We start from the raw sequence: 12,812 nt of genomic DNA, 5'->3' as shown, positions 1-12,812 counted from the left end.
AGAAAGATATAGCTAAAATGGAGTGGTTATGAAACAGGGAACTACCGTAAGGTACCACCCTAGTTGACTTTCACTACCAACAACTATTTATACCTAGGATACTAAATATACGAGGTCTATTCAAAGTCTAGATAAAAGATTTCACTGTCACCAGAGGTGTTTGTAATTGAGGTACAAATTTATTGAAGGCCGGATTTGGAGTAAAAAGGATTTATTTTACCTAGCAGGAGGATCACTTTAACTCTAAATCATAGTTGTTTCACCTTCTTCTAGACCGATACTTCTAAAACTGTGAAGTGGTCTTTACTGTTAAGGCATCTACTAGGTGTAAGTGAGGTGAAGTTGGGGAAGCATGATGTTCTGGCTGGCTTCAGATTGGGAAGCTCTGATCTACATCAACAATGCAGAACACTAGGTTAGACTTTTTTAAAAATATTTGTTAACCTTAGTCTACTTTCACACTCACGTTTTGGCATTCTCATTTTACTTCCATTGCTCCTCAAACCGCAATCACCATCTTCCACTTTTTTTTGCTACATTTTCTCACAATGCCAAGGCCTTGTGTCAAACACATTTATAAGATTCCTTTTCTTTCTTAATACATTTATAATACACTGCTCAAAAAAATAAAGGGAACACAAAAATAACACATCCTAGATCTGAATTAATTTTATATTCTTCAGAAATAATTTGTTCTTTACATAGTTGAATGTGCTGACAACAAAATCACACAAAAATAAAAAAATGGAAATCAAATTTTTCAACCCATGGAGGTCTGGATTTGGAGTCACACTCAAAATTAAAGTGGAAAAACACACTACAGGCTGATCCAACTTTGATGTAATGTCCTTAAAACAAGTCAAAATGAGGCTCAGTAGTGTGTGTGGCCTCCACGTGCCTGTATGACCTCCCTACAACGCCTGTGCATGCTCCTGATGAGGTGGCGGACGGTCTCCTGAGGGATCTCTTCCCAGACCTGGACTAAAGCATCTGCCAACTCCTGGACAGTCTGTGGTGCAATGTGACGTTGGTGGATAGAGCGAGACATGATGTCCCAGATGTGCTCAATTGGATTCAGGTCTGGGGAACGGACGGGCCAGTCCATAGAATCAATGCCTTCGTCTTGCAGGAACTGCTGACACACTCCAGCCACATGAGGTCTAGCATTGTCTTGCATTAGGAGGAACCCAGGGCCAACCGCACCAGCATATGGTCTCACAAGGGGTCTGAGGATCTCATCTTGGTACCTAATGGCAATCAAGCTACCTCTAGCGAGCACATGGAGGGCTGTGCGGCCCTCCAAAGAAATGCCACCCCACACCATTACTGACCCAATGCCAAACCGGTCATGCTGGAGGAGGTTGCAGGCAGCAGAACGTTCTCCACGGCGTCTCCAGACTCTGTCACGTCTGTTACATGTGCTCAGTGTGAACCTGCTTTCATCTGTGAAGAGCACAGGGCGCCAGTGGCGAATTTGCCAATATTGGTGTTCTCTGGCAAATACCAAACGTCCTGCACAGTGTTGGGCTGTAAGCACAACCCCCACCTGTGGACGTCGGGCCCTCATATCACCCTCATGGAGTCTGTTTCTGACCGTTTGAGCAGAGACATGCACATTTGTGGCCTGCTGGAGGTCATTTTGCAGGGTTCTGGCAGTGCTCCTCCTGTTCCTCCTTGCACAAAGGCGGAGGTAGCGGTCCTGCTGCTGGGTTGTTGCCCTCCTACGGCCTCCTCCACGTCTCCTGATGTACTGGCCTGTCTCCTGGAAGGGCCTCCATGCTCTGGACACTACGCTGACAGACACAGCAAACCTTCTTGCCACAGCTCGCATTGATGTGCCATCCTGGATAAGCTGCACTACCTGAGCCACTTGTGTGGGTTGTATACTCCGTCTCATGCTACCACTAGAGTGAAAGCACCGCCAGCATTCAAAAGTGACCAAAACATCAGCCAGCAAGCATAGGAACTGAGAAGTGGTCTGTGGTCACCACCTGCAGAACCACTCCTTTATTGGGGGTGTCTTGCTAATTGCCTATAATTTCCACCTGTTGTCTATCCCATTTGCACAACAGCATGTGAAATTGATTGTCACTCAGTGTTGCTTCCTAAGTGGACAGTTTGATTTCACAGAAGTGTGATTGACTTGGAGTTACATTGTGTTGTTTAAGTGTTCCCTTTATTTTTTTGAGCAGTGTATATGACTCTGGAAACAACTGTACTGTGTTTTGGTTTTTTTTAAGATGTTTTTCTATGTTTCTACAGCAAGAACTTTTATGTGTCATCTTGTTTTCTTTGATATTTTGTGAAAATAATTGAATGAGTAGTTTTTCAGATAAAAAAATGAGACTGAAAAAACAATGCTTTCTGTCCTTATATTAAGAAAATATAATCTGCTCACCCAGATATGATTTTATATTCATGAAGTGTGCATAAAATCACATCAGCAGCAAGTCATATCCCTTGGCACAGATGTTACAGAAATGTTGAACCACATACAATACAAACACGGCATACAAATGAAGATTACAATATGTTTAATGTGTTGAATACAAAAATTGCATCATTTAGAAAGAAAGATTCCCTTCTATCAAAATACTCATATTTAAAATGTTTGCCTTCATCAGAATTATGGTATTGCTAATTATCATGAAAGTTACAAATCAACATATTAGGCACACATCCAGTAAAAATCTAAATTTGAAAAAGAAATACAAAATAGTTCTTTCCCAAAGGAATGTCTGCATCTCCGACATAATCAAGAACTCATATACCAGATAACAGTTCAGATCGGGAATGTTTAATTATGACTGAATTAAGACTTTGTATTCTGTGTCTCATGATCATTATGCTAGAAATGGAATGTAACATTTATAACTCATATAGCATATAATGTATGTTTACATCCTCTGAGTCTTCCAACGTTAAACCCCAGCTTTGAGATTGGATGGCATTGGCTAGTCTGCCGAGTCGTCTCTGGATTCCGTAGCTGAAGTGAAGTTCAAATAAAACAGGGCATAGAAAGCCAGCAGGAGCACCAGGATGGCCACTGTAATAAGCAGCACCTCCTAAACGCAAAGAGACAAGAAAGAATATGTTATGATGTTTAATTGATTTTATGTCAAATTTTTTACCTCACTGTGAAGCCGGCATGGTGGTTTAGTGGTTAGAACTAATGATGTCCCCTGTGTTTCAATCTGATCATGGCAAAACTTTTTTTTAAGGTTTTCTCAAAGTACATTGATACATTCCAAAATACCAATACTGGTGGCCTCCGATTTTATTTATTTTTTACAGAAATATTTCCGCTAAGTTAATGGCTAACAAACAGATAGTAGAAGAGGGGATAGGTGGAAAATAGTGACACATGACTGTAGGATCAAACTACACAAGGTTTGTTTGCAGTCGGTAACCATGGAGACACGTTTTTGAATAGTTGCTTTATTTTTAATTGTAGCTGCATTAGATCAATAAAAGAGTGACTGACTGTTAAACTGCTTTAAGTATGCAAAAGGCAAATGTATCCACCACTAGGAGCCTGGTCTGTATGAACCTCTCTTAAATGATCTATTTCTTCAATGATAAGACCTAGTAGAGTTGGAAGCAGTATTAGATAAAGTTATGGGGTAATGAAGAGCTGAAACTACGGCATGGACTACAGGAATGGAGAGCTCTTTACTTAGGCTGATTCACATGTTACAGCTGAAATACTGCCAATCTTCATGTGTCTTCAGATTGATTGCAGCAGGTTACTGCTTGGCCACAATCAAACCATGTTTAGACTCAATCTATTTGAAAACCGTGCTGATCTGCATGTCAATGTCTGCATGAGAACCCAGCCCTATTAGACAAACTTCAGAAAAGACCCCTGAAAAAACTATTAAAGTTTTATTTGGTTTCCTAAGACAGTGGGGTAGATTTTTTTGATACAGTCGTAACCCCTTGACAACATGGGCCATACATGTATGGGGCATTTAGTCTCTTTAAAAATGTGCCCACTCCACAGCAGTCGCCTTAGCTGCCGGGTGCCTGTTGTTTCACACAGCTAGGGCTATCAGAATCAATGCCGATCAAAGGCATTCAACCCCTCAGATGCTGTGTGTGTGTCAATTGCAACCCTAGAATCGGAGGTGGCTTTCCCCAGGAGCAATGTACTCCTAGAGCCCAAACAGCTCCCCCACGCAGTGATTGGGAGGGGCATTCCTTCATTGTGGAAAGCCTGTCCCTCTAAAGCAGCCATGCTCAACCTGCGGTCCTCCAGCTGTTGTAAAACTACAACTCCCACAATGCACTGCTGTAGGCTGATAGCTGTAGGCTGTTCGGGCATGCTGGGAGTTGTAGTTTTGTCACAGCTGGAGGGCCGCAGGTTGAGCAAGCCTGCTCTAATGGAACTGAGGCTACCACTGCAAAAGTTTCTATGGAGCCCTGCCACATGGCAGGGTTGGGTTCCATAGGAACACAATGGAACTCCCTTAAGCTGCAATGGTAATTTATTGCAATCTTATGGAGAAGCGATCAGAGTATTGCATGTTCAAGTCCCCTAAAAAAGTTTTTTAAAATACAAAAAAATCAAAATCACCCTCCTTCCCCCACATTAAAAATAAACAGTAAGAAACAATAAAGATCATTTGCACTGCCGTACCCCAAAATGCCCATAATACTAAAATATAAATGTATTTATCCCATATGGTGAAAAAAATCTAAAAGTTACAAAAAAAATCATACACATTTCAAAACTACTATTGACCCCTTAACAAATTACCCTCACACAGCTCATAATGGTAGACATAATGGTAAAAAAGTTATTGGGGTCAGAATATGGCAATGCAAGTTTTCTTTTCATTATTAACACACAAGAAAAACTATACAAATGTGGTATAGCTATAATTGTACTGAACTACAGAATGAATGTAACGACATAGGTAACACTGTAAAATCTAAACCCATAAAAATATGGAGCAATTGCATTTTGTTTTCTAGTTTCACCTCATCTGTAATTTTTCCAGCTTCCCACTACATTGTATGCAATATAAATTACAAAATACAACTTATCCCACAAAAAACAAGCCCTCGTATGACTTTATGAGTAGAGGATTATGACACTGGAAAATAGGTAATAAAAAATGAAAACTAAAAATAGCCCTGTCCTCAAGCGGTTAAAGTTAGGAAAAATTTCTCACAAATTAGACACTATTTGGCACAATCGGTGTAGTAGATTTTTCTTAGTAAATTTCTAATACTGTATGTATGGTTGTCACAGCTTTTCCACCATACACAAAGGGGAATGGTGCACCGCACTCAACATGTGGCAGATAATGGCTGGGTACAGTAATAATGTGAGTTTTCCGGCCTTGCGTGTAGCTTACGGATAGCATCCAGACTCAATTGTGACCCATTCATTTCAATGGGTCTGTGTACATGAGTATCAATATTTATGCACCAGCTTTGCATTCAGGAAAAATTGCAGCATGTTCTAGTTTTTCATGCAGCTCTGTCTCCATAGAAGTGAAAGGGATTTGTGTGAAAAACGGAAGGTACACCATCATCGTACCCCCCAGATGCTGCATTCGTAGCTGATCGCGGCATCCGATAGCAATATTACAGTGTAAAATAAAAAAAAATAAAAAAATAAAATCATACTTATATCATCCATTTGATCCGTTATAGTGCAAAGAGCGGTCATCGCCAATTGATTGAATATTCAACACGAAATCTTGCGCGGCCCGTGGTGACGTCATACATCACTACACACGGGATTTTGTGCATAATCTTCAATCAAGATGGCAGCGACCGGCTCTTCGTGCTATAATGGATGAGGTAAGTATGTTTTTGTTTTGTTTTTTACTGCCATTCAGGGAAAATCGATTCTTTACCACAAAGCACGAGGAAATTCAGCTTTGTGTCAAATCAACTTTTCCATGAAATTCAGATTGAATTCCACTGGAGTTGGATTCGCTCAACACTAGTTGCTTGGAGATGTAGATTTATATTCTTCACAGTTTTTCTTCATGCGGGTGAAAAATGCATGCAGTCCAAACTGAAAAAACACATCAGAAAAAACGGATTCAACTTGTGTGCAAGACCATCATTGTTTTCCTGAACAGATCCTGACACAATCCGTATTGCTCGTGTGAAAAAAGCCTAAAAAGTATGTGACAACTTTTCTAGTGATATACAGATATAGCAGATCTCAAGTATGGTATGATATATCATGGCACAAAAGCCATTGAAAAAGTTAAATAAAGTTTTTTTTTTTTTTTAAGAAGATTATTACATATGTACAAATTTAGAGCTCATTCAGACGACCGTATGAGTGCGTCCACATCGGTGCAATTTTGCTGAACGGGAGCGGACCCATTCCTTTCATTGGGGCCACAAAAGATGCGGACAGCACACCCTGTCCCAGCAAGAAAGACTGTGGACAAGAATAGTCATTTAGATCATAGTGCTGGCCATGTGCGGTCCGCAAAAAGCAGAGCGCACACGGCCGGCAAACACTACAGCTGTCTGAATGAGCCCTTATTCTGGGATTTTTTTAAATTTCTGAAATTCCCAATAATAAATGTCATTATTTTAAAGAATGTCCTTATTGCCTATAACAATCTTTGATAACGTTATCTGCAATGGACGGATAAGTAAAAATGGCACATTTTAATGATTTTGATGACCACCTCTTTCTGGAATCATTTCAAATAATGGGAGACGAGAACACCCTAACAACCTTCAAAACACCATTTACAGTTTAACCAGGAAAAGAAAAAAGGGTGATGAATAATTCATAGCATTTGTTTATGTTCTGCTGGGATTTTCTACCTGGCTGTTCATGTTTTAGTGCTAATGGCATAAATTTGTTCAAAACATTCCAACTGTAACATACGTTTCTCTGAGGCATCGTCTTGATTTTGCATTGTGACAAGTTTTCGATAATTTCACTATTTATATTGCCCTTGTGTGAAATAAATGCACAGTTCATTAAAGAAGCAAATTATGAATATTTACTTAAATTAACAAAAAAATACAAACAAACCACAAACGATTAAAAACATCTGAACGGAGCAAGAGAGAAATTATTGCTTTCATTGCAACTAGGCCACTATTTTTTTTTTATAGAGCAGGTTTCATTTCTTTTCTTTTTTTTTCTATACACAGCTGTTCTTTCAGGCCCATCTGCACACACTGCTACTAATCTTAAGAGGATGTAATAAGCAAGTGACACACAACTGTAGGAGCCATCTGCTTGTGAGAACGGACAGCAGACCCGTACAGTGCACCCACTATTCTCAACCGGCATAATGAATGTCAGAATAGTTACATGATACAGTGCGTACAGATGTATTTTTTTAATGCTCAGACTAACAAACTTTTTTTTTTTTTTTTACTTTGAAGTGATAGCATAAAGCTGAAATAGTGCTGCTCTAGTGTGTGCTCTACAGGCTCAGTTCACATTCAGTTGACGTAGCATAAGATCTGCACGCACATAGCAAACTTTAACCACCTCCACATGACTACATACACTCACCTAAAGAATTATTAGGAACACCATACTAATACAGTGTTGGACCCCCTTTTGCCTTCAGAACTGCCTTAATTCTACGTGGCATTGATTCAACAAGGTGCTGATAGCATTCTTTACAAATGTTGGCCCATATTGATAGGATAGCATCTTGCAGTTGATGGAGATTTGAGGGATGCACATCCAGGGCACGAAGCTCCCGTTCCACCACATCCCAAAGATGCTCTATTATGTTGAGATCTGGTGACTGTGGGGGCCATTTTAGTACAGTGAACTCATTGTCATGTTCAAGAAACCAATTTGAAATGATTTGAGCTTTGTGACACGGTGCATTATCCTGCTGGAAGTAGCCATCAGAGGATGGATACATGTTCTCATTCTGTTTACGCCAAATTCGGACTCTACCATTTGAATGTCTCAACAGAAATCGAGACTCATCAGACCAGGCAACATTTTTCCAGTCTTCAACAGTCCAATTTTGGTGAGCTCGTGCAAATTGTAGCCTCTTTTTCCTATTTGTAGTGGAGATGAGTGGTACTCGGTGGGGTCTTCTGCTGTTGTAGCCCATCCGCCTCAAGGTTGTGCGTGTTGTGGCTTCACAAATGCTTTGCTGCATACCTCGGTTGTAACGAGTGGTTATTTCAGTCAACGTTGCTCTTCTATCAGCTTGAATCAGTCGGCCCATTCTCCTCTGACCTCTAGCATCCACAAGGCATTTTTGCCCACAGGACTGCCGCATACTGGATGTTTTTCCCTTTTCACACCATTCTTTGTAAACCCTAGAAATGGTTGTGCGTGAAAATCCCAGTAACTGAGCAGATTGTGAAATACTCAGACCGGCCCGTCTGGCACCAACAACCATGCCACGCTCAAAATTGCTTAAATCACCTTTCTTTCCCATTCTGACATTCAGTTTGGAGTTCAGGACATTGTCTTGACCAGGACCACAACCCTAAATGCATTGAAGCAACTGCCATGTGATTGGTTGACTAGATAATTGCATTAATGAGAAATAGAACAGATGTTCCTAATAATTCTTTAGGTGAGTGTATAGTGCAGTCCCAGTCACTATCTTTACAAACTTGCTAGCTCACATAACACTACCCCATTTCTACTTCCATCCACCCTTTTAGGTCTCATGCACACGAGCGTTGTTCGGGTGCGCATCCGAGCCGCAGTTTTTGGGGCTCGGATGCGGACCCATTCACTTCTATGGGGCCGCAAAAGATGCGGACAGTACTCCGTGGCCCCGCAAAAAAAATATAGCATGTCCTATTCTTGTCCGTTTTGCGGACAAGAATAGGCATTTCTACAATTGGCTGCCCGTTCCGCAAATTGCGGAAGGTACATGGGCGGTTTCCGTTTTTTTGCGGATCTGCGGACCGCAAAAAACGCAACGGTCTTGTGCATGAGGCCTTACACTGAGGACAGAGGAATCTGCCTGCTTAAATCACTGCTGATGCTGCTGTGATCACATGACTTTATGAACTAGCAGTTTCCCTCTCCAGACACACAGACAGGTTGTTCAAGTTATTTTAGCTTTATTTAACCAACCATTACTAGGAAGGGGGGGAATTCAAGTCTCTTTCGTACTCTGCACTATACCAAACTGCATGTAGTGTGCAGCCTGCAACTGTATGAAGCTAATAATCAACATCGAGCTATATATATTTTTTTATTTCTAGATGAGGCACTTGAATTTACACACTGAGGTGTATATTCTTTTTCAGTAGTTCACTGGAAGTTTGGTTTGAAAAGATTATATTACATGCGGATGAGCAATGCAGAATCATATCATATGCATAAGATACTATTCACTGCAAGATGTCCTGCCACAGATGGTTTAGGTACGGATGACAGTGTTTAAGCAGTGAATAACGCTGAGGTCATCTGCATTTTGAACATATTGATTTTAATGAGCTGATATATTGCTCGGCTGTCAAAATCCATTTAAAATGAATGCATTCTTTAACAAAAATTGTTGCTAATTCCTAGTTATTTAATTTTGCATCTAGGCACCACAGTAACATGAGTCCTTCTAAGGGTACCTGCACACGATGTGGATTACGCACATTTTTTCTACGCGGGTTCTGGTGTAGAAAACAAACAGCGTAATAAAGTACCAGCAAAATGTATGAGATTAGACAAATCTTATGTACACTTTGCTTTTTATTCCTTACAGAAATTGATTTGCCGTGCGTATTTTGAAATCTGCAGCATGTCGATTGTGTGTGGCTTTTTTTTGGCTGTTGATTTGACCCTTTTCGATGGAACGGTTGTTACCTACGGCAAACACCAAAAATTGCAAGTAAAACATGCGAGTTTTGGTGCAGAAACGCAAGAAAACCACACGGAAATCTATGCAGTAAACCTACACCCGTGTGCAGGTACCCTAAATATCCAGAGAGGAAAAAATAATCCTGGTTGTCTCTGTGCTAAGGCTAAAACGATTACTCGATTAAATCAAGTATCTCGACACAAAAAAAATCCTCGATGCACATTTTTTGCATCGAGGATTCGATTGAGCTATGTGACCATGAAGTGTGATTGAAGCGCTTGCTATTACTCACGCTCTGTGGCCTCCTGACAGCCCGCAACGCGCTGCACTGTATCCTGACATACACACATCGTCAGGATGTAGTGCACGTAACCGCGCACTATGACCTAACCCTGTGTGACGACAGGAGGACAGTGCAGCGTGTGAATAAGACAATGCAACTGTGGAGTGTCGGTGGCGCCCCTACAGAAAAGTATTTTATTTCACTCAGGGCTGTGGGGTCGGAGTCGGAGTCGAGGAGTCGGAGTCGGGGGAAATTTTGGGTACCTGGAGTAGGAGTCGGCAAACAATGCACCGACTCCGACTCCTACTAAATTTAGATTGGAATAAAAAAAAAAAAGCAAGTTTAAATGTCCGAATTCACAAAAAGTTATAATTAATGACTTCTCTACTGTAAGAATAAAGACCAATGCATGCAGTGCCTCACGTAACTGCAAAACGAACACGTTAAGTGACCGTGAAGAAGCATGCTTTTCATGTGCTTCACTATATGGCACGCAACGCACAATTAGGAGCTGCAATACTTATACTTTCCATAGTGTTGTGTTCTGCTTTTACAGGGAACGCAGCGTCCATGTGTAACCTAGCCTCTCACTGATAAGGGATTAAATAAATATGTTTTTTGCAGGACTAGAGAGTGAGACACTTGTATAAGTGAAGGGAATGGAGGGCCAATAGTTCAAGACTGAAGCTGTAAACCATTGGAAAAACTGCTGTCATTTAGCTAAGGCTATAAAAACTTGTAAACTCCGATTGTTAGCTTAAACTTTAAACATGACTATGGGATTCTCCTAGGAAAATCATGTTTTAGAATAAATGCCCCTTCCTGGATCCTCCCACTGCCCTATCTTCAGCAGCAGATAAATTCCTGTAAAGATCCTGTTCCTGATGTTTATGCCTGCTGCTACTATCCAGCCACTTGATTGATTAATAAAAAAATAATAATAAAACTTTGTTTTCATTGTGTTTGTCTTTTGCTTAAACTGTGCAATACAGTAGACTGTTGGCTTCCCAGCCAGTAGTCCTGTGGTAGGTTGCGTTTCTTTCCCTCAAGGAATGTATAAAATACATTCGCATATTAATACAGAGGAGTCGGAGTCGGGGAGTCGGAGTCGGAAGTACATAAAACTGAGGAGTCGGAGTCGGAACATTTATCTACCGACTCCACAGCCCTGATTTCACTGGAGCTGGGGACTAATGGCTAAGAGGGGAAGATGGTGGCACTAAGGGAGTAACCGATGGCCATAGGGGGTGCCTGATGGTGCTGAGGATTGATGGCAAGGGGGTCTGAGGAGTTGTTCTTATTAGAATACTTGATTAATCGGTAGAATACTTGATTACAAAAATAATCTATAGCTTCAGCCCTACTCTGTGCAGTCCAATTGTTTGTAATTTGTAACATATGATTTCAATATTATTTCACAGTTATCACAATGCTTACTACTTAATGTAGTGTACAGCATTTGATGTCGCTAACAGAGAGTTAATACAGCCAGAGGCACAGTGAATTTGAGCAAAAAGCAGTGCTTCTTCCCATCTCTACATGGCAGGCTTGCAGATGCTCCAGCCGTGAAGCTGCCACTTGTGATGCCAAGCAACCTGCTGCTTTGATATCCATGTTGCCTATGCCAATGCATCCACAGGGGAAATGGTATAATGGCACACACTGGTTGATGATGGCAATCAATCTCAATTCTCTTTTTCTCTCCAAAACACACAAACTTGGATCGGACATGATCTTGGAAGAGCGCCACAGAATCTCCCAGAGCAACAGTGATTAAGGAAGAAAGAAAGATAAGAACTGCATTTGATTGCTTTCAAAATGCAAATGCTGGTGAGATGTGAACAACCCATTCATGTCCAAACCCCGTACACAAGGTTGTCGTAGTCTCCGTGCAGCATATTCACAAATCATATACAGATCTTCTCAGTCGATAGAGTGGATATATAAGACATGGTGTCACTTGGAGCTAGGAAATTTCAGTAGCCATTGGTATTCTGCAGATGTACCACAAATCTGAGAATGTATTGTATTAAAATGATGGTAAATTAATTTTATATTCCATCAAATACAATCTCATATTCAAGTGCATTTGCCTTCAAGGCTTAAAATTGAAGGTAATAGAATATTCCATAAATTTTCTACCAATATTACAGAATTACTTAAGTACCAACCCAATTTTGGCATTAAGGCCAACCGGTATTGGTTCGTTTTGCATTGCCACATTCTAAGAACCATAACTTTTTCCCTTGAAATAGCTGTATGTTCTTACTGCCGTTTTTTCAGCATTTTTGAAGTGTAATCTTTTGCACCTGCATTTTTTTTTTTTTGGCTGTAAATACTCCAGCTCCAGATAATATAAAACACAGGAATCACAAGTTTTTTTTTGCTATTGTTATTTTTGTTTATTACCTGCTGTTTTCTGTCTTCTTAAAAAAAAAAAAAAAAACACTATATGCTGTAGCTCTGGGCATTTTTTTTCAGGCATTTTCACATCACCTTCTCAATAGGAAAAAAATGGCATTAAAAATGCTAGTGGGCAAACGTACCGTTTGCAAAAATGACAGAAAAATAAATTCCAAGAAATGCAGGTGGCCAAGAAAACCTATATCTGGTTATTCTGGTATTTTTACAGCCAGAAAAATATCAGTGCAAATTTGTGTGGGTAGGGAACTACAACAAAAATCACACAAACAACCAGGGGCAGAATGGGAGCTTAAAGAGGCCCTAAAAAATAGAAGTGG

At 40.4% G+C, this 12,812-nt stretch overlaps 1 protein-coding gene across 2 annotated transcripts in view; it reads right to left on the bottom strand.

The window, feature by feature from the left end:
- Positions 1-2,517: 2,517 nt before the first annotated feature.
- TRIQK (triple QxxK/R motif containing) overlaps positions 2,518-12,812 on the bottom strand; it is a 169,653-nt gene continuing 159,358 nt past the window's right edge. For both annotated transcript variants that reach the window (XM_040433164.1, XM_040433165.1), the window contains one exon: positions 2,518-3,065. In XM_040433164.1, coding sequence (XP_040289098.1) covers positions 2,955-3,065 — 111 coding nt within the window. In that variant the 3' untranslated portion in view covers positions 2,518-2,954. The remainder of the gene's footprint in view (positions 3,066-12,812) is intronic.

Source organism: Bufo bufo, chromosome 5 (assembly GCF_905171765.1).
Source record: "Bufo bufo chromosome 5, aBufBuf1.1, whole genome shotgun sequence".
Lineage (NCBI taxonomy): Eukaryota > Metazoa > Chordata > Amphibia > Anura > Bufonidae > Bufo > Bufo bufo.
Note: the sequence above shows the minus strand (reverse complement) of the source record. Positions and strands in the feature narration are given on the sequence as shown.